This window comes from Solanum pennellii, chromosome 12 (assembly GCF_001406875.1).
Source record: "Solanum pennellii chromosome 12, SPENNV200".
NCBI lineage: Eukaryota > Viridiplantae > Streptophyta > Magnoliopsida > Solanales > Solanaceae > Solanum > Solanum pennellii.
The window spans coordinates 1,081,944-1,104,936 of NC_028648.1; the positions used below are offsets into that span (position 1 = coordinate 1,081,944).

The 22,993-nt window shown below is 33.0% G+C and overlaps 3 protein-coding genes and 1 non-coding gene across 5 annotated transcripts in view; 1 reads left to right on the forward strand and 3 right to left on the reverse strand.

The window, feature by feature from the left end:
- LOC107007237 (nuclear pore complex protein NUP205) overlaps positions 1 to 8,966 on the reverse strand; it is a 30,768-nt gene extending 21,802 nt beyond the window's left edge. Inside the window, exons 1-9 of the mRNA XM_015205765.2 lie at positions 8,643 to 8,966; positions 7,898 to 7,993; positions 5,757 to 5,831; positions 3,123 to 3,227; positions 2,928 to 3,038; positions 2,349 to 2,508; positions 1,238 to 1,323; positions 556 to 678; positions 249 to 479 (exon numbers count right to left, since the gene is read on the reverse strand). Coding sequence (XP_015061251.1) covers positions 249 to 479; positions 556 to 678; positions 1,238 to 1,323; positions 2,349 to 2,508; positions 2,928 to 3,038; positions 3,123 to 3,227; positions 5,757 to 5,831; positions 7,898 to 7,993; positions 8,643 to 8,783 — 1,128 coding nt within the window. The 5' untranslated portion in view covers positions 8,784 to 8,966. The remainder of the gene's footprint in view (positions 1 to 248; positions 480 to 555; positions 679 to 1,237; positions 1,324 to 2,348; positions 2,509 to 2,927; positions 3,039 to 3,122; positions 3,228 to 5,756; positions 5,832 to 7,897; positions 7,994 to 8,642) is intronic.
- LOC114075420 lies at positions 6,326 to 6,429 on the reverse strand. Its single transcript, XR_003575870.1, has one exon. It is a non-coding gene; the product is annotated as a small nucleolar RNA snoR100 (small nucleolar RNA).
- A 949-nt stretch (positions 8,967 to 9,915) lies between the features above and the next one.
- Positions 9,916 to 14,927, reverse strand: LOC107005387 (beta-glucuronosyltransferase GlcAT14B-like). Of its 2 annotated transcripts, none has more exons than XM_015203972.2 (4): positions 14,188 to 14,927; positions 12,263 to 12,338; positions 12,057 to 12,172; positions 9,916 to 10,743 (listed from the first exon to the last, which is right to left on the reverse strand). In XM_015203972.2, the coding sequence occupies exons 1-4, from the start codon at positions 14,717 to 14,719 to the stop codon at positions 10,229 to 10,231; spliced, it is 1,239 nt and encodes a 412-aa protein (XP_015059458.1). In that variant the 5' UTR covers positions 14,720 to 14,927; the 3' UTR covers positions 9,916 to 10,228. The 2 variants fall into 2 exon arrangements, with proteins under 2 accessions (XP_015059458.1, XP_027769648.1); XM_027913847.1 differs by lacking the exon at positions 14,188 to 14,927 and adding an exon at positions 13,711 to 14,170.
- A 5,095-nt stretch (positions 14,928 to 20,022) lies between these two features.
- Positions 20,023 to 21,582, forward strand: LOC107005449 (probable sugar phosphate/phosphate translocator At4g32390). The gene has a single exon (XM_015204048.2). The coding sequence runs from the start codon at positions 20,219 to 20,221 to the stop codon at positions 21,269 to 21,271; it is 1,053 nt and encodes a 350-aa protein (XP_015059534.1). The 5' UTR covers positions 20,023 to 20,218; the 3' UTR covers positions 21,272 to 21,582.
- The last annotated feature ends 1,411 nt before the right edge of the window (positions 21,583 to 22,993 follow it).

Here is a 22,993-nt window from a genome sequence, read left to right on the forward strand (position 1 = left end):
ATTTTTTTTAAACAGGTAACTTCGTATATTTCTTCACAAACAGTACACAGGTTGTACTGAAAACCATATATACAAATTTTACTTCAAAATCCTGCTAACTCCTACCTAAATTGAATCTAGAACATCAATTATGGAGATAGTGGCATTTAAGTATATTTGATTACACCAGAATAATCATAACAGGGATAAGGAGAATTGCTAAGGTAAAACATCAGTAGTTGCTTAATCAGAGACAAGTCAATTCTCACCTGATAGGCAGGAGTTAGGAGGATCTTATTCAGCCAAGACAGGAAGACATTGTTGGAGAATATAACTTCCAAGCATGAATAGATGTTCCTTATATCATTATTTGATGAAGCAGTTGCTGATGTATCTTTTGCATCAATCCCGTCATGTATTAACATAAGATGTACAACCCATGCACTCCTTAAGCAATCAAAATAGCCCTCAACAATAGGATCATTCCCAGCGACCATTACCTAAAAAAAGATATAGAGGGTTTTGAAAATGACAAACCATTGGTAGTCAAACATTAAAAGATGGTTGTCTGCTTACAGATTCCTGAAATTCCTGCCTAAAAGCTGCATCACGGGACAAGACTGATGTTTTATCAGGTACTGCACTCAATGCATCTGATATGAGAGCCACCACAAGGGAGAATAGAAGACTATATGTTATCTGCAGTTTTTTCAAAGGAGGATCAGATAGAAGTATAGAGCGAAATACTGAAGAACAAGAAAAGAGGGATAGCTAGAGGGTACATGCCATACAGTTCAAGATAGAAAATAGTTTCATTCCATCCTCTATTCGGCATTTGAAAAAGAAAAGGAGAATGTAAAGAAAATCTAGATCTGATAATCCTAAAGCAAAACCCCAAAATCAAAATACTGGAACTCTTAAAGGAACAAAAAATTAAGGTGGTATATAGAGACTGAGGCTGAGCTTTAAACCCCAATTCAGGTACAAGAGTTGAGATGGTGTATAGAGACAGGCTGAGCTTTAAAATCCAATGCTGGCGTCTTCACGTAGTTTGATATATATATAGAGAGAGAGAGCATAAAGTGGCACTTGGAGAAGTTACAAGGTTCTTATGTGAAAGGATACAGCTTCAAAAGAACCATCTATTAAATGTCCAAGATTCGATGATTTAACTTCCCAGCCAAGCCACTACTTCCGAATTTGTAATCAGTAATTCATCATTAAGCTTGAAAAAACCATGGTCAAAAACTGAGAAAACCTGATGGCTTAAAGTGTCAGTGCTACCACTAAGCCCTGCTGCACTATCCTTTAGAGTAGAAAAGACGTCCTTCACATCTTTAGGGCCTACAATGAGAAAGAGATAATTACTTTTTCAGTGGTAAAGAGATACATAAATACAGAATAACTAAATTGCTGTAAAGGAGAATAAATGAGATGTGGAGCAGTCAAGGCATATGCTATTCCTGACTACACTAAAAACTTGAAACACTGGCTAACGAACATTGCTCATTTTGTGATGTACGAAGCACATTGTACACCCATTCAGGGGGACAAAGTCATGCAGAGAATCATAACGGGGGAAACCACAACATTTTTATAATCGTGGTAGCCAGTCCAATTTGTGGGCACCTCGACTATTGCATTAAGTACCTGCTACCTCCCACCAGCACAAGTATTGATTAACTCCATCCCCAAGGCTTAAGACAAATGGAAACTGAAGAACCACAATATTAATATAACAATCAAATGAGTACAGTTTCTTCTACAGTGCAAAAGCACATTGAGGATGTTGACTTCAGTGTTGGAGTCATATGCAGAAAAATAAGGCCAGACAAACAGATATAGCAGATTGATGGGACTCTAGCGTACACAACTTCAAAAACATTTAACTAATATTTATGAGCACACAACCCATAACTTCAGAAACATACAACTGATGTCTGATATTATGATCATGTAATTGTCTAAAACGATGTGACAAAGCATATTAGCTAAATGCTTGCTGTACCGGCTTCTTAAACATGAAAATAACACTTGGTTATGCACAAACAATCTGTATCAATCATCGTCAAGTAGAACTAAAAGAAAATATTAGAATGAGTAACAGTCCCAGTGATCCATTATAGGATTTACCCGGAAATCATCTCTGGCAACATATTTCCCTGAAACCATGCAAGCCCAACTAAAACGAAGAAAAGATAAGCATATCCTTATCGGGAGTGAACTTAAGCAATCATAACTTACTAGCCCACACAATAATAAAAAGATTAGTGCTACTATAAGTATGTCCTAATAGAAACAATTTCTATGACTAAAAAAACTTGGAAGTGAATAAGGATAAGATCAAAATATAGCCATCCATAACTTACTTGCACGCACCACCAAAACAGAAAGGACAAGGCAATGAGCCAGAATTAGCCTTTCCCTGGAAACAACAGCTCTCCTTTCCACCAAAGCTCCTCTTGAATCAAGAATATAGCGTTCACAGTTAGGCCCACCCAAACCAGATGGCTCTTCTCGATTGAGTTCCTAAAGTATACTCAACATATAATATCAAGAAACCATCAGCATATATTCATTCACCTCACTTCTGTCAAATGAACAACAAACAAATTTATGAACTCATGTTTCACATGATCACGTGCACTGAAGGAACATTCTCAGTATCATCGAGAGGACAACCGTCCTAGGTTTTTGAAATAACCTGAAATTTAATTTAGATGACACTGGAAGATGCTTTACATCAAAAATACGACTCTGAATTTGTATTTAAGGACTTACTAGTGAAAAATTTGAACAGGTTGACTTGAAGGAAAACCTACAAACACAAAACACTCTTCCAACAAAAAAAAACTGTCTATCTAAGCTCTGTCGATAAAGATGGTCAAAAATGAACAGATGTAACTCAAAGGGATCGACATGAAAGAAAATTAAGTTAATCAAACAACCTTTATGAGTGAGATTAACCGCTTTCTAACTCCAGCATTAATGAGATCGTCCAAAAATCTCTGAATATCTGCCACAAGATCAGGTTCCAGTCCTTGGTCAAGGACAACAGCCTGCAAAATAACTTTAGTCATATCCAACAGGCAGCTAACAAGAGATAAACTTCTCTATCCCTAGAAACTAAGAAAGAAGTATACCCTCAACAGTGTGTAAAGTGCTGTTATAAGATCTCTTCTCTCTGTATACCACAGTCCAGCTGCGAGGCGGAATATCTCTAATGGCTCACGTCCCAATAATCCCCACTGCATGCATCAATAATCAGAAAGAGAGTGAAAACTGGTCATGAAAACAAAGTGTTGAAGAAAACTTCTTTATCAAGAAGAACTTATAGGTGGTGACTGAAACCCGAATTCAGCTCCTAAAACTAAATGTACTTAAGTCGGAGATGTCTAGAAAAAAGTAACTTCATTCTTTGAAGCGCTTAAGATTATTGAGCTGTCACATCATGGCTTAAACTACCAGCTTAGTGAACAGAATGTCTCAATAGTGCAACCTTCTGATGGGGTTGTGATAGTGATACATCAAAGAAGGTAAATCTACAGCACCAGAAAGAACACCTTAATTTATGAATATCAGTTAATACAGAACCTCAACTCTTTTGGCAGTTGTGTAAGGGTTGAAGCTACATAAAGGAAGGGCAGAAGGTATGTCATGGGTGATGTCTAGATCTGTAAATGACTTGTTGCTGCAGAAAAGATGTAAGAAGAAAAAAGAATAAGCAGGAGATAGAATGTTGCTCCTCTGGCTTTGATGTGGATTATTTGGAGAGAGAAACAGGAGAGTATTTAAATGGATAGAAATGAGTTTTGGTCAGTTGAAATCCATAAGGGTGGCCGAGTTGGTTGAGTAGGAGATCTCTCAAATAAGGGGTCTAAGGTTCAAAAATCTTTGCATGCCTTCTCGGTCAAGCTGCCAGGTGTAGTTTACCTCTCCTGTGTGGTTTGTGTGTTATTACACTGGAGCAGGGTTTACCTTGCGCACATCCAAAGGGTAGCAACTATGGGTTCCCTTTATTATCAGAAAAATGAGTTTTGGACAGTTGAGTAGTCACCAATCTCCTTCTTCTTTTTTGCACCCATGCAGTTCCTGGTTGTATATAGGATAGGGTATTTTTGTAGAGAACCATATCGTTTTGTAGGTTCTTTATACCTCTTGTTATGGCTGATTTGACCCTTTTGATGAGAAATCTTGTCAAGTTAATCAAAATAAAAAGGAAGGGACAAAGCATCTGGATCAGACCAGACCTAGGACTCAACACTAGATGAGCAGATTTGTGAGCCAACTGAGAAAATTGAAAAAAGGGAGTTGCTTGTTATGCCATATTTCTAAAAATTACATCCAAGCCCCAATGAGCCAAAAGATCAAAAGTTCATATGTGCAGGGAGAGGAAGGATTTGATATATGCCGACGCAATCTCAAGGAAAGCCTACAGTGATCTCCAAAAATAGATATCTTGATTGGTCATTACAGTTAAATCTCATTGGAGGAAGCCAGCAAGGACGAAATAGAAAAGTGGGTTAAAGCTAAGTGGGAACTCTTGGCCAGCGTCAAGCAGAGAGACATGAATAACCTATAGCCTATATATTCTTATTTTAGTTCCTATCCAGATGAACAGACAGGGGAAGATGTTATGTGGTGGAAGGGAAATAGCAGAGGGGAATATTCAAAGTTAACTCAGCCTACAAGTTGATGGATCGGACAAACCAACAAACATACAGTTGGTCATGGAAACAAATATGGAGATGCAAAATACCACATAAATCTCATGCTTCATATAGTTATTGGACAAAGAAGTTGCTCTGACTCGAGATAACTTGAAGAGAAGAGGGATAACCTTATGCTCTAGTTGTTTTCTTTGTGGGGAGGCATTAGAGACCGTGAATCATCTGTTCCTACACTGCAAGTATACCCAACAAATATGGAGGATTTTTAAATCTCAAAGGCATCTCCTGGACAATGCCAAGGAAGGTCTTAGAGAATGCAAAGGACAGAAACAGATTGAGAATTGTCTCTGCGAGTATATGGTGGACTATTTGGAAAGAAAGAAATTCTAGGTGTTTTGAGAACATAGAGAATGATGTCCAGAAAGTCGAGTTAAACTGCATTCTATTGTTATGTTTTTGGTGTAATCAAGTATACTCCATCAACACTTAATCAGTAATTGATGTTTTAGACTCAATATAGACTGAAACAAGTGGAAAAGGAGACATCTGCATATAATGGTTCCAGTACAACCATGTACTATTTTGTGATATAATATAAAGTTACCTATTTCAAAAAAAAAATAGTTGGAAGTGTAAAAGCAGGAGAATGATGGAAGTCCCAGTTATAGTATTATTTGTCCTGACTCCCGAATTGACAGTTGGATCAAGTCAGTCAATAACTTAGAGGTGTGAAAATGAGGCTACTCTGCTACACCTTCGATCGAACCAACTGTTTTAGGAGGTGAGAGATCACTGTGGAGGCTTCCTCCAAACAAACATATAAGGAGGCAGAAAAATCAAACCTACGTGCAAGTGCAACTGTTGGTGGTGGCTAGAAAGAAGCTTATCGAGTCGATGATCACATTGCACATGGGTCAAAGAGACTACCTTTATCCCGATAAGGCAAGGACTAGAGGCAACAAAAACAATGTTCAGAAAGGGAAGCAACGCAAATTTTCGAATATCAAAGAGGAGTAAACTGTATAGTACTCTTTGCATAAGCAAAAACTGATTACATAAGAAATTCCAAAAATTCTACAAGACAAACAAATAGAGAAAATGACCTACCTCTTGATTGGCAGAAACAAGCAACCGAACAGAGTCTACTTCATTAAGATGTAGATCATCACTTAACTTTAGGGCCTAAATATCACAAAACAAATTAGAACAATACAAATTGTTTGCAACACCAAAACAAATGTGAAAGAGAAATATTTACAATATGCACCTAAAGATAAATAGGCGTTCAATTCAAAGACAAAGTAGATATAGAACATTTAAATTTCGCCATTATGTGTGTGAACACAATTTTTTATTATTGTGTTGTCCGCGTCGACTTATATGCACCTCGACTAATTCGACAGGATACTTGCTACCTCCCACACATGTCACAATTATTTGTTTAGTTCATTCGAGGTGACTCTTGTCTTCCTCTTCCCCTAATATTTCTCCACTCACTACATCCAATAGTTGCATTTGTAAATCTTGCTTGAATTCCTCTAATACCTACATTGACTTTACTTTACACTAGAGACTGCAATTGGTCAAGATGCAGTCAGGCGAGGCGAATGAAGAGTTTTTCGTCCTGAAATGGCAAAAGTACTTTTTCTTTGAAAATGACATTAAAAGATAATTATGGATGTGAGTCTCAACTCATGCCCCTAAATCACTGGGAATCAGAGGGAGCAGACATGTCAACTCTATTTCAATTTTTGTGCACATAACCGTGCTTCCTTCATTCTCAGTATCATCAAGTGCATCGGCTTAATGTGCTCAGATGGTAAGGGTGCTATTAATGAAAATACAAAAGTACAAGACTCTTGAAAGACCAAAATAAACAGATCTATGACAACTATGCAACTAATTTGTTCCTCCTAAGATTTCTAGAAAAATCATAAACTGCACTATACCATCAATATGCCTACTCTTACACCAGAAAAAAAAATTATGCAAATAGGTGTTCTTGATCCTATTAATATGACTTTTTTGTCCTCCAATACAAGCTCTATTCTTCTCCAACCATAGAGTCCAAAAGATGCAGAGAGGAAAAATGAACCATATTTGTTTCAGATCCTTTTGGAATTTGTCTACCTGCCATCATTCTAACAAACCCCTGATGCTATTAGGCATCATCCAAGGAAGACCACAGATACTAAGAAATAAGTCCCAGCAATGCTTGGAGCACATGCACTTCACATCTCAGCACAATGGAATATCTTCCCAGCCACATCTAAAAGTTTCTGCAACCTTCACCACTTTTATTTTTTGAGAAAGGTAACACTACTTCTATATATCCACAGATATAGTTCACCACTTAAGGTTGTAGGTATGGGATCCTTACCAGATATGGTCAATCAATTTTGGGTACTTTGACCAAAATTAATAAAGAAATTAAGAGAGATACAATGATTTTAACTAAAAAATTAGGGTGAAGTCACAATTTAGGTATATGTATTTTATCATTACAAAATATTGGCTGAATACATATGCAGCCCCACCTAAACTCAAGTTAAATTGTGTCTGTTAGACACATTTTGCTAACATGGCACTGTATGTTTGCCACACAATTTTAGCTCGTGAGGCCATCATTCAGAATAATATACAATTTTTTGTCCGTCTTCTACATTTTCTTTCCCAGCATTTAGTAGAATAATGTTCTCTTAGCAGAAGGGTCAAGTTTAGGTTGTAAAGAGATGATGGCTAGTTTTTAGGTGGAGATTATTAACTAAGAAAATAAGATAAGTCCAGTTGACATCAACCCAACAATGTACAATCAAACCTCGTTATAACAGCATTTCATTATAACATCCTTATTTTCTCCAGAGTCGAACTTTCATGTTATATTTTACCTCTCTATAACAGCATTCTACCAGTAACAGTTGTGGCATTTCGTGGTACATTCTTTGTTAAATTACCCGTCTATAACACTCATACTCAAATAAATACTGTGTAGTAACATTTGGTAAAAGGACATAATTATTACACAGAAAGAGATTTCTAGCTCATATTGAGCTACAGCTCCCAAGGTTTAGGGACTTGATATTGCAAAACCGTTCTTGAGTAGATAGATTAGTATGAGCAAGTATCCAATTATAATTTCCAAGGGATTATGATGCTTTGATAGTAATGAAAAAAAAGAATCCTTTAAAAAAAATCATGAATTAAGTTACATATGGTATAATGAGAATACAGCATGTGATGGAACTCACAATTTGAACATCCTGATCATCCAGTGAAATTGGGCCAGAATCTGGAAGTCTCACTTCTTTGGACTGGACTTGAACTCGGTCCGAGGGCTTGGGGGGCTACATATTAAGGGGAAAAAGTGAGCTTGGTCATTGATAACATCATTCTTTCACAATAATTTTTCCACATATATTTTTAATTTCAAAAAAAAATCCACATTTTGAAAGGAGAAAAAAAAGACAATGTGAAGAATTCTCATTTTGGCCAAAACATTTCACAGGCACATATTTCTTTCTTAAGCAAAATCAACCAACAAACCAACCATTCCAAGAAAATGAAATTCATAGATCAATAGACGCAAATAATTACCTCCTAACGCATTGATATACATGCTTGAGTATTCAGAAAAATAACATTTCTACAATCTAAAAAAGAAATTCAATAACAACTGCATAATTCAATCAATCATTCAATTAGCTGATCCCTAAGTCAAACCTAATTAGGTCAGCTAGGCTATACGAATCCTCTATATCCATTCATCAATATTAGAGACCTCCCTTTTTTCATTATGAACGTGGACCCTGTTCTGGTCTACTAAATTTCAACAATAAATAATCAAACTCAAACTAAAGTTAATTTGTTCCTCATATCTCACACATTCTTATACATATAATTGAGATATCCACTGTTTTAGCTTAAAACTCGTTTTTTTCCTTGTTCACTTCAATAGCTACACTGACCTACCAAATAAAATGAATAGAAGTTTACCGGATAGGAAAGTAGTGACTGGAAAGATGGAAGAGAGTGACGAATGGCGTGAAGCAGCTCGATCCTCTCCGATGGTGTAGGAGGTGTGGGTCCCAATACAGTAGATTCAATTAGAGATAGTAAAATCTTCGGGGAGACCATTGTTTCTCTGTTACTCTCAGGTTTAAGCTCCGCTCACCGGAATCTCTGCGTAGGTTTCAGCTCCGTTCACCGGAATCTGTGTGTACTCCTCAGCTCCGTTCACCGGAACTGACACAGTGAGAGTGAGGAAGAAGGCGGGAAGAAAAGCCCTAGTTTAGGGTTTTTGTATTGTAGAATAAAAAAAAGTAAAATGAAAATTGGTGTACGGAAAATTATTTTGTTAGTATGTTTAAAAAAATTATATTTTCGGGATGCGGAGTAAAAAAAAAAGGAGTTCTCAAAGGCGGAAAAGAATCCAATGAATTCAAAAAATTGAACGAGAAGTCATGTGAGGTGAAATCTCGAATCTAGTTATGAACTTTTTGCGTTATCATTAATAAAATAATTTTACCGTCCACATATAAATGATTAATTTATGATCATAAATTTTAAAAGTAATTATCTAAAAAAAATATGCTTAATTAAATAGGTTCACGTAAATGAACCAGATAAAATTGTATTTATAGTTCCATTTTTTAAATAATTTATTTGATTATCTATCAATGCGACGGCCTTTGTGGTACCAAGGCTGACCCATGAGGAGTATGAGAGTGATTTGACATGATCTCCAAAAGAAGCAAAAGAGCCAAGGAGTATTCTCGAATCCTGATCAAGCCTCTGAAGTTGGAAGATTGCGCATTCGATTATCGAGCGGCGTAGGTACACTCTTCCATTTTATACCACCTTATAATTCAACTGATTCTCTTCAAACAATCGCAAACTACTTTCTTTCTCTTCCATATGTCTTCCATAATACGTTAAGTTAACCTATATATTGGATTAGTAGTAGTAACTAAAAATGTTGGAATGATAACTGCGTAATTAGTTTTGATGTAAAATTATTGTTTGAAATTCTATATTTATATAATTGAACATCATGTAGGGTCTATTCCCTCGAGTGATTAGAGGTGAAGTAGGAAGAACATTACGAGGTCTCAAGATCAAATAACTAAACCATCTACTTTGAGGTATAAATGTTAAAACACGCTTAAAGGTGTCCGAGTCAGATACACATCACTAAATCTCAACTAATTTCACGAGATACTATCTCCCATCTTAACAGATATCGAGCACTTAAAGAATAATTGTGAACTCTTGTTTAAAATCTTGAATGAATTGTATTATAGACTCAATCATGTCTTACAAGAATGTGCCTCATTCAATAATAGTAACATCCATCAGCCATTTGGCCAACAAAAAATTACAAGCAATTGCTCAAAAGAAGAAAAAATACATCCTATAAACCATACATTTCTACTCCTTTCTTAACCTTATAGCAGTATGTAAGTATAGATGCTCCATTCCCCATTTATAACATCGTTCGAGGGAAATAAGCAACGATGAACTGATCCGTTATTCAGCCGAAAGATTTCCATTATAGCACGCGAATTGCAACCAGTCAGGAACTAGATGCAGTGCTTTGAGCTAAAATCTTTATCAGACAACAAACTAGAAATAAGACTTTTCATTCTCTGTGCACCTGGTCCAGGTCTCAGTGAAGTTATGTTTCTTAGAATGTGCTGTGAGATTGTAGCGTTGGAATCCCCGCCATCAAACCAACTACCAGGAACAAAACCATCGACTTTGCGCCCCAAGAGCTCAGAATCAATCTTGTCAAGCACTGGTTCATTCCTGCGGAATTTTCTGGCGAATGATGCATTGCTGTCGACCATGTTCTTGTAATCCTTAAGAGTTAGAACATGTGGATGTTGCTTTGGAGGGTTATCCCAGGATATGAAATGAAGGTCGTGATTCACTGTAGTGTTCCGGAACTCTTCTGCATTACATATGACAGTGTGGAAATATCCTTCAGGCGTTGAAAGGAAGTTGGCATAGTACATTAAGACTATTCTTGGAAGGTTATCCCACCCCCATAAAAGGTACTCCATAAAGGGGCGAGAGAGCATCGTCCAAGCAGAGCCTGAGGAAAAGCGATAGCATCACAATTTCAAAATCTCTGATATGCTATGTATATTGATATTTGATTGTATACAGGCAAATATTTATAAACATAGGACAGAGTGCAGAATAGAAACAGTGATCATACAGGAGCAAAAAAGACAGAACTTGACCTACAGCAACTTATTCAAAGTAAGAAACCATATGTAAGTGCAACAGAATAGTGCTTGCTACAAATGAGTTAGTCTCACTACCGCATTGATAAAGTATTCATTTTGATACTCAAGACGAAATGAAAATGGCAGCTTGAAATGTCTTTGATTTCATCTTTCTGTTTTGCAGTAGGAATTCTCAAAAACCCTTGAGAAGGAGCCTGAGTACAAGGAAATCGAGGCAAATGTCTGAGTTTTTCCAAAAGCTTGCGTAATCAGGTCCAGTATGATATCTTTCCCAATTTCATACGATTAGACAACTCAGACATTCAAACAATCATGATTTATGCTATAACACAACATAGCTCACTATAAAATGTGTTAAGAGATCATAGTGTAGTATGGGGAATCACACTTGAACTAAGCGAAAACAACAGTGTAATTGCATAAGTGGACAACCAAAAAGGACAGCTGATTCTCAGGCAGTAGTAGGAAGATAAGGTGCACCTGGTTTTGTAGTTTTAACTCTTTGTAAGAATTCTTGGTATCATAATGTGCAGTTACTCTACAATGTTTATTCATGGACCATATCGGGGATAACCAACGAAAGGCCATTTGAAAGAGTTTTCTCATGCTTAAGGCCCCTTCAAGAAAGTTATTTGTGTGATATTCCTAGCACTTAAAATTTTACGTTGTTCGGTTTCCAAACCAACCATTTCCTCCACACCCAAAAACCCAATGTTTTTCCCCTAAAAAAGTGTATTTCCCCTAACATCTATACTTCCGTGTGGCCTTATTGAGAACATGAGTCTGGCTATCATGAACTCTACCTCAAGTTAAGGAACGGAAGAGACAGTCACCCCTGAGGAAATTCCAATATATTATCATTGCATAGAGTAGAAAGGATGAAAAGGAAAATTCATGAAGTGTATTTGGTACTAAGTTGTTAATTCAAGCAGATTTGAAATCCAAATACACATGACTAACTCACGGAAATCCTATGGAAGAATTGGCTGAAAACAGGACTAAAACCAACCCAAGGAACAATTTAGAGGTGCTTCGCGGGGAGGCTTTAGACGAGTAAATACGGCTTTGAAAGCTGAGAATGGCAATTAAGAAAACAAAGCAGCCAAAAGAGCTTGGTTGCTTCCTTTTGCATCAACACAAATGCACAAATTCTCACCTGTGAATAGTTTAAATGCTGTTGGCATACTCCTTTTCTGCGGGATCCAGAAGAGATCTGATTTATTCAGGCTGTACAGCCCGGAATCAATTATTACAGGCCTGGCTCTGTGGTATCTACAAACAGAAATATAACATTTTAGTTAGCTAAACACACTAAATCTCACCAAAAAAAAGTTGATTGATCAAATGAAAAGCTCCACATACTCCTTCCATCCAATGTCACTTGTATGCTCAATAAAATTAAGTTCTCTTGGCACGGTTGAAAAAGTATGAAGTAAATCTGCCAAACACAATATCAATGCACAGGATCATTAGAAAGACGGTAATCAATGAGCCAGTCTACACTTATATATGACATTAGGCTCTTAGAAGAATTTTTAAGCAATGTCCAGTTTGGAGTAGCATAACAGTAATGCTAGAAGTGTTCAACAACAATCTATTTCACACAAAAGCACCTTCCCTCCCCCACTCCCCTAAACAATCAAAACAAGGAATTCAACCAGTTAGCAATGAAGTATACCTCAACTCCAAACTAGCTGGGTGGATACATGGATATTTTGTACTTTGTAGGATCCATTTAGGTTAATTCTTCTAGTTGATCTTTACACAAATAACCGTCCAATTCACCGTTTACATTTCCAAGCTAGTATACATGGATTATACGCAGTTCTACACATATTTATAAATGGAATACACATATTTCAAGTTCGGCTATTTTAGTTTAAGCGGTTGGATGGACGACTCTTTAGGTTAATTCTTCTATTTTGTATCCATTACATTCTATTGGGCTCATTTCATTCCAATAAAAGAATGTTATTTTTAAGACAAATTATGATTCTCTAAGATCTCACTTTACACGAACATACAAGTCTTTTCTCAATGAACCAGTTCCTTAACTTGTATAAAATAGTTGCTGCTTAAAATAAATTTGTGTCAATGTCAAGCCTGGATCCAATAAAGTTACTAATTTATAGTAAAGGAATTCAATTGATGTATCAATCAAGTACACCTCAATCCTAAACTAACTGTTGGCTACATGAATGTTCTGTACCCATCACATTTTAGTTAGCCTCATCTCATTTGAATACTCGAAAAGATATGTTATTTAAGAAAAATTAGGACTATCTTAATTCCCACACTAATATTTACGCAAACATACAATTCTTTTACACACTAAAAGACTCTTCATTGAGTATCAGGCTGAAGTAAGAGCAATAACAACTAGTAAGTCTAAATTCTCTTTAGTTAAATTACTGCCCTTCATGCTGCTTCGTCTACTGAAATCCTTCACTACTATTTCGACTTTCACCACCACAAATGGCCAAACATAACTGTAACCATAATTCTCGCTACCACATATAATAGAAGCATCTATACAGATTCGAGACTGAAGAAAACAAGTTGGCGTCACCTATCATTAAACATAAAAGAAAGGTAGCAATAGCAAGCAAGTACCACAGTTATTCAATCCGAAAACCAAGAATCTCAGCAAATGAAGTGATATTCAAATATTAAGCAAATGCTCCCAACTAGTCTAGCAAAGGATACTCATTAGCAAACACACAGATAAGGGCAAAGATATAATAAACAGATTCCAAAAAATAGTTTTTAACTACATAAAGCACTAAGATTAACGAACCAATCCCACTCACCACCTTCCATCAGCAAAATACCAGCAGCATGAAGTGCATTACTAACCATAGTAGGTCCTCTATAAGTAACCAAATCAGATCTCACCACTACTCTCACATTCCCAACTTCAACAAACAAAGTTACCCTACAAAGTTCACCAACTCTAGTTGGCATTTCCTGTGTTAAAAATAAAAGAAATGAAGAAATAGCAAGCAAGCACCATTATTCAATCTGAAAACCAAGAATCTCAAGCAAATGAAAGTAAGATTGATATATTAAACAAATGAAGTAAGCACATTTATAAGATAATTTTAACCAAGTATAAATAGCACAATTTTCCACTTAAGGGTTCTGAAACCCCTTAGCTCTACCTACTCCACAACTGGTCCCAAGTCCCAACTAGCTCAGAAAAGGATACTCACTAGCAAACACACAGAAAAGGGCAAAGATAGATCAAAAAGATTGCAACTTGCAAGAACTAGTTTTTAACTACATACCATCTTGTGTCACCAAAGGATAATCAGAAGCACTAAGATTAATGAACCAATCCCACTCACCACCTTCCTTAAGCAAAATAGCAGCAGCATGAAGTGTATTACTAACCATAGTAGGTCCTCTATAAGTAACCAAATTAGATCTCACAACTACTCTCACATTCCCAACTTCAACAAATAAAGGTTCCCTTTTTACAAAGTTCACTAACTCTAACCTCTCATCAGCTGGTGCTTCAAGGTCTAAGTGTACAACATACTGGTTCAATGGATGGTACAAAGCCTTTAATGTCCTCTTTAAGCTCTCCCCATCTCCACTTGAACCAGAAATCAAATATGCCAATTTGGGTATTGTTGAAATAGGTCTAGTAGAAGGTATATGTAGTTTAGATTCAACAAAGATTGGAACTTTAGCTTTAATGGATGATTTCTGAAATGGGGTTTTAGTTGAAAGAGTGAAAATGATTAAGAAAAAAGATATTAAAAGTGCAATAGCTAAAGGAACCATCCATTTAGTTTTCTTTATGGTAAGTTCCATTTTCTTGATCTGCTATTTCAAGATTCTATATTGTTCATGAACACTAGTAGTAGTACTACCATTCTTGACCTTTGTTGTTGCTTTTCACTTGAAAAAATTATTTTCTCACTGTTCATAGAAAGTAGTAAAAAGGCATTTTTGTTGTATAACAAATCTTGTTTAATTCTCTAAACATGGTGATTAATGGAGTTAGTGGACCCCACCACCAACACAAGTGTAATGAAAGGAATAATCTCTCTTTTTCTAAGGGAAAGATCTATCTATGATCATGTTCTTTAATATATTCTAGTTCTAAGAAGTCATTATTCTATAGAACGATAGTAGTCTCGAGTTTGAGTTTTAAATATAAAAAAATATTAAAATTTGAGGTATAATATTGAAACGAGTTTGATAGTAATGAAATTTAAATTTAGTAAAAGTTTTAAGAATCATAAAAAGATATAACAAAATTATTTAGTGAGCTATTTGAAGGTGAATTATAGTATATTTATTTTTATTGAAAGACAAAAGAGAAGTAATAATTAAGTTAAATCTTTTTTAATTTTTTGAGACGTATAATATGCGAGAAAGTAATAATATTTGTTATGTTTAAGTAACATTAAAACTTTCTTTTTATAATAATAGCATTTTAATTGTTAAATTAAATTATTATTATTATAAAAATAGATATTTTAAAAATAAAATATGACAAGTATTTTAAAACGAAGCAGATAAAGAAGTTTTAGTAAGATGATAGTATATGGTGTTTGATGTACATGTAAATGATGTAAATGTCAATTTTAGGACCCTCATTTACGCCATGACTTTAAATTTATATTTTAATAATTTGGGATATTTGGATAAGGGTCTGATATACCCCTTAACTTTGTCATTTAGAGCTGATATATCCCTTGTTATGAAAGTGGCTCATATATACCCCTGCTTGTAAACAAATGGCTCACATATACTCTTTTCCTCTAACGGAAATGAAAAAAAATAATTTTAATCTAAGTTTTTGTTATTTTTTCTAAAAAATATAACCCCATATGAGTAAATTTAATCCTCGTCAAACATTTTTTTTTGACTTTTTTTTGTTTTAATGACTAACTTATAATTATTATTTTGATAATCAAATTTATTTATGTTTCACTAATATTCTTGTAAAACTTATTGTAGATGACCAAATTTTTTCTTCGAATACAAAATTAAATTACAATACACAAAAAAATAGTTTAATTTTTTTTCTTTAAACTAAGGAATGAAAGAAAAAAACAAAATAAGAATAAGAAACTCAAATAATTATAATAAAAGAAGTCAAAAAATAAAATATGTATGAAAAAAATTAAAATATACCTTGAACTTTGATAGAAGAATCATATATACCCCTAAATCATTTTTTTTTAAAAAAATTAGAAGTAATAAATATAAATTTAAAACTAATTTTTTAACATCTGTTAAATGAAGGGTATATGTGAGCCATTTTGTAACGGCAGGGGTATATGTGAGCCGTTTGTATAACGGTAAGGGCATATATGAGCCACTTTTATAACGAGGGGTTTATCAGCTCCAAATGACAAAATTGAGGGGTATATCAGACCCTTTTCCCAAGAAAGAATGGTGTCTTCATTTATGATATTTGACTTTTATTCAGCTCCCTCTTCTTCATTTTTGTAACACAAATTATTCAATGCACAATTAAAATGACACCAATTAAAGGTCATAAAAACATAGCTAATTTCTTTGGTTGTTGGGATTGTCACCACCTTTTTAGACTTTATTTATAACATATGATATGAAACATATTAGTATTATTAATTTTAGTATTTATTAAATAATTCTTCATGTCTTAATTAATGTTTGATATAAATAATAAATTATCTCTTATATTTATAATTTAAAAAATTAAAAAATAACAATTTATTTTTAATATAATAAACAAGTAAAATTACACCGATAAATAAAGAAATATAAAAGAAAAGGCAAAGGTTGCCAATAAAGCCCAACAAATTGTTCACTAACATGTACTCCTTCTATTTCTATTTATTTGTCTATTTTTTATTTGACATATTTATTAAAAAAATTATAATTAACATAATAAATTTATTATTTTACCTCTATTAATTATTATAACTTCAAAATCAATTCATTCATTAAAGGTGTTCTATGTTTTAAAAAGATATTAACTCTCTAGATAAATTGAAGGTAATATGTAAAAACAGATACTATTATTATTTTTTTGATTTGTAAAAAGAAACAAGTATAAAGGAACATATGAAGTATGAATATAATCGATATAAGTTATTCTGAGATAACTAAAAAAAAATTATCATTACATCAATGATATAAATAAATCTTATAATTTTCAATTTAAATTTAAACAAATATAATATAAATATAAAATATCGAGCGAAAAAAAAGTTACACTTATTAGCTTTATTGCTTCAAGTAACGTTATGCATGTGGAATTACACGTTAAATTCACTTCCTCCAAAGTTTCTCAAATTACTCAAAGTGCAACTAATAACTAGCTAAGTGTACTCTTTCTAAATAATATATTTTTTTATTTTTATTTAGTTAAATTTCCTTGTTTTATTATTTCTGTATTTTATTTATAAGTTTTATAGCTTATAAATCTGAATTTGTCATTCTATTGTTGTTTGGATAATTAACTCTTTAGAGAATTATATTTATCCATTTTTTAAAAAATAAAGACAAATTTTAAGCAAATGGAAAGAAAAACTTTATAAATTATACTAAATATTCATGAATTCGATTTATTCAGATTTTGATCGATAAAAAAAAGTATAACTCTTTATCAAAAGGATGTGTTTTAAATATATACATATTACATACCAATTAATTATCTCGTATTCCAAGTATTAACTTTGCTTATATTGTAATTTTTCTTACAATTATTATAGTAACATATTATATCTATATTATGACTTATGAGCACTTTTCGTCCTCTTGCAAACTAATATTAATAGAATAAACAATTTTTTTCATTTATGTTTTTCGTTTGATATCCAAAATCTTTATTAAAATTTGATTAAATTTGGATTTATGGTGAAAAATTTACATAGTTATATATTTAGCCCGACAATTATTGGGTGGAGTTGTAAGTACTCTTTCATTCCTTATCATAGATCTCGAGATTGAAATCTTCATTCGATGGAGTTATAAGTAACGATTCATTCCTTAATTAGCATAGCTCTCAAGATCGAAGTCGAAGCCTGCTAGATATAGCATCGCCCAAATGTGAAATTATTTGATATAAATTTTACTTTTTTAACCACTCCCTAGGATGACTCCCACCCTTACTAATTGCTTTTGTGACTCGAACGTTAACCCGTAACCTCAAGTTTGGAGATGGAAACCGTATTTACCATTTGAACAATTCTCTCACGTTGATTTAGATTTATGTTAGATGCTCCTGGGATAATTTGTTTTCTCTGATTTTTTTTTCATCCTAGAAAATGCAAAACCTTTTTGTTTTCTGTATTAATCTAAAATTTGGTTATCACTTTGATTTTTATAAATCGACAAAATTGCAATACAAAAGGAGATTATGTGGAACATAAGTCTGTACTATTTAAGTCGAATTTCAAAGGTTTTTCTTTTTTTTAACGAAAATATAACATGTGTACTATTTTGCCATACTTTTATTATTCGTTTAATTATTTTGTGAGATTGACAAAAAATGAACTTTCTCACTTTACTATTATTAACTTTTAATGAGTTTGTATTATCAAAATCAAATAAATATTTCACCTTTTCTTTAAGTAATAATTCATCTATTCTTTCCATTTGAAACTATACCCATAAACATAAATGATAAATAGAAAATAAACACAAAATAAAATAATAAATAGTTCGATTTCAAATTCAACGATTTATTAACTTACACATTAATTATTACACAACTCAAACGTCTCAACAAACTTTTCAATTGTTGTGTTATAAATTTTAGTAAAAATAATTTCTCCGTTTATTAAAATTTAAAACTCTTTAAATCGATTCGCGAAAAAGTCAAAATTGTTAGTTTTCCATGCCAAACTTGGAAATATGATTGTTATACAAGTACTCCTAGTATGAGAATTAGGATTTAAATTTGTAAGTTAGTGGTCCATATAATTATTAATTGCATTCATAAATTCTTCAAAGTAATGAGTGCAAACATTGTACTATAATAAAGATATATTTCTTTTTAGAAAAATTATAAATCCATGCATTAATTAAAGTCTAAAGTGGCCACACATTATAAAATTAGTTTCAAAGTTTGTCACTAATCTATGCTAAATTATACAGAATTAACATAATTTCATAATAATATATCGCTAAATAGAATTAGCTATGAAATAAAATTGATGTCTCTATTGACGTAAGTTTTAAGAAAGTAGTAAAAATATAATTTGTGCGTTGCGATTTTTTTTAAGGTCAGTAAATATTTCTAATCATTTTAAATTATTTTAAGTGCTAGAAAATAAACATTAAAATTTACTAATTTGAAGGACAAAAATTAAAAACTACCTCAAAATAGGGGTATACATGCACGTGAATGAACCGTTAAAGCACTTTTTCACAAATGGAAATTCAACTCCAAATTGAATTTAACTGAAAGACCTGAATATGTCATTAAATTTTTAAATAAAAAACTTTATATATATAATCGGTTTATATCATTTCTTTTTTAAGAAAAAATTTATCTATGCCATTTTTATTTGAGAAAAGACTTATCTATGTTATTATTTATTGACTGAAAGACCAGCCAAACTTTTAATAAATAAAATAAATATATCATTTTTCAAAGTTCGATGAGATATTTAAACTTTTTCCATTTTATAAAAAAGACTTAATTAACAACATGGTCTGATCTTAATTGACCATATGTAAAAAAAACAATTTTACAAAATCAAAACTGTTTTGAGTTATCAAATAATGATATCGATAAACATTTTAATCAAACAAAAAAAATAACATAAGTGAGTCTTTTCCTAAAACTTCTATGTTTTAAATTTATAAGCCAACACTAATTTTGAATATAAGTAAAAAATTATTTTTTCTTCTCAAATTATATAATCACTTTGACTTTTTCTATTAAAAGTCTTTTTTTTTTTTTAATAACATGAGACAAAATAGTAATCCTAGCCATTTAATCAATTTGACCCAAAAAATAAATTTGGTTTTCTCAACCAAATATACTATTACAATATTACCCCTAAAAGATAATTAAATTCAAAATAAAATTAATTAATTTTTTTTTAGTATATAGTATTAATATAATGAAGATTTAAATTAATTACCAAGTCAAAGAAACAAAATGAGATTCAGTTTCACCTCCCTTAACAATCTTACACATAAGCATATAAACTCTCTCCACTCTTTCTTCTTTGTCCTGTAACGCCTCCTCTTTCTCCTCCTAAAATTCTTTCTTTTTTCACCAAATTCCCTTTCATTGATCCAAAAAGAATTGTGGGTGTCTCTTGATTTTGCTTGATTTTGAGTTATTGAGTTGAAAAAATGGGAAAAGGTGGAAACTTGAGTGAAGGGGTTGTGAAAAAAATCTTGCTTTCATACACTTATGTTGCAATTTGGATCTTCCTATCTTTTACTGTGATTGTGTACAACAAGTATATCTTGGATCGTAAGTTGTACAATTGGCCTTACCCAATTTCACTAACAATTATTCATATGGCTTTTTGTTCTTCATTGGCTTATCTTCTTGTTCGTGTGTTTAAACTTGTTGAGCCTGTGACAATGACAATGGATCTTTATTGCAAATCTGTGGTACCCATTGGTTTACTTTATGCGTTTTCACTGTGGTTATCGAATTCTGCTTATATTTATCTGTCTGTATCGTTTATTCAAATGCTTAAAGCTTTGATGCCTGTTGCTGTGTATTCAATTGGGGTTCTGTTTAAGAAAGATACTTTTAAATCTGATACAATGGGGAATATGGTGTCGATTTCGATTGGGGTTGCGATTGCTGCTTATGGAGAAGCTAAATTTGATACATGGGGTGTGATGTTACAGTTAGGTGCTGTAGCTTTTGAGGCTACAAGATTGGTTATGATTCAGATTCTGTTGACATCAAAGGGTATTACGTTTAATCCGATTACTTCGTTGTATTACGTTGCGCCTTGCTGTTTGGTTTTCTTGTTCATTCCATGGATTTTTGTGGAATATCCATTGTTGAAGGATACATCTAGTTTCCATTTTGATTGGGTCATCTTTGGTACTAATTCGTTCTGCGCGTTTGCTCTGAATCTTGCTGTGTTTTTGCTTGTGGGAAAGACATCTGCTTTGACTATGAATGTTGCTGGTGTGGTTAAGGATTGGTTGTTGATTGCCTTTTCGTGGTCCGTGATTAAGGATACTGTCACTCCTATCAATTTGGTTGGATATGGATTGGCTTTCTTAGGTGTGGCGTATTACAACCACGCCAAATTGCAGGCTCTTAAGGCGAATGAAGCACAGAAGAAGGCTTCACAGGCTGCTGATGAGGAGGCTGGAAGATTGTTGGAGGAAAGAGAAGGGGAGAATGGTGCTAAGAAGAATGAGTCTCAGGGTTGAGTTGGTTCTTCGTTTACTTCGTATTATCCATAGGTAGAATGACATTGAGAGATGAAACCTGAAGATCAGACTATAACGTCCTTGTGCGGATGATTTAGGTTCTGTTTTTAGGTATAAATCGTTTACATTATCTGTTTTGAGGATCTTATAATAGTTTTATTGCTCGTATTACCTTACCAGATCGTGCATGTACTTGAGCATGACTCGAGGCAATTTATGTTTATTTTGACAGAATAGTAATACTAGAAGAGCTTTTACTAATGAAAGTAACTGATGCAGCTAAATATGTCTTTGTTTCCCTTTTCTTGGAATACTTTATTTGTCTTTAACTTCATTGCCTTTAAAGCTTTCCCTTTGAAGTGTTCAACATGTTGAAGTATCGATAGACATGGATGAACCGATGATGTTGGTTGTCTTCAACATGTTCAAATAGTTGACCTGAAATTTGGTAAGATCCAGTCTTGTTGATGTTACTATATTGAATAAACCATATTGTTGTACGACAGATCGATAGATGACATGGTTTTCTTTGGTGTTTTCTTTGAGTCAGAACATATCTATAATGTAGTTTGGTAGGTGACATAATTCATATGAGTACAACATGATGCTTTCTGCAGTTCACTTAGCTTGGCCATCCTTTAGAAAGGATCCTTGGTTACTCTTTCGCGCTGTTTATTTAGCTTGAATGCGAGTTAATGCTGCCAATTTGTCCGAGTTTGATAGAAATTTTTGTCGATTTTTTCTCCGAAAGTCTGCCTCCTTGGTTGATGATAGAATAGGCTTGAATTTCTGGACTTAGAAGCAACTCTTTCAGGATGAAGTGATGAGGAATGGCAGTATATGCTTTTCTAAGTAATGTTAGTACTGTGTAGGATATTGATTGAAAATGGGAGATAAAGGAACTAGAGCTACTAATAAGTCATTGTAAACTACCAATAACAACATACTCGGTATAATCACACAAGTAGGGTATGAGAAGGATAGGATATTCGCAAACCTTACTCTTACCTTTGTGGTTTAGAGAGACTGTTTCCGATAGACCTTCGGTCCGGAAACAGGATAATAAGAAAAATAAGACAGCAAAAACAAAATACAAAGCCAATGGAGCAATAAATAGTAATAAACAATAAAGAACAAAGGAACTATGTAATTCCTAAATAATATCATAAAATATCATATTATGCTGAAAGTGGAAAGCTCCGAACTTCAAAGTTGAATTATTATTTTTTTTCATGTTAAATTATAATCCAATTAAAAAGTAAATTTAATTTAATATTATATTTTATTTATGTAATGTAGAATTAGAAATCCAACCCTTTGATTTCTTAGTTTATTATACCATCACAAATTTCCTAAGTTTTTATTAATTAATGCAAATTTTATTCACCTATAAAAAAACCTTTTCTTTCTCACTCCAAAGTTCGTGAATATCTAACTTCAAAGTTGAATTACCATTTAAATTTGTCTCTACATCATATTAAAACATAATAAAAATACATCATATCTCTAATATGATACAATAAATTTATTTTAAAGTGACTATTCATGATAATCATCTTTATTTATTAGCTAAAAATGTTATAAACCTAACTAAACTAAATAGAATAAGAAAACACATATTCAATTACTTCTTGAAGACAAGAAATTAAAGTAGATACATGTATCTTACAAAGTTATTGTTCATGGATTATCTTTTATATATATATATATATATATATATAT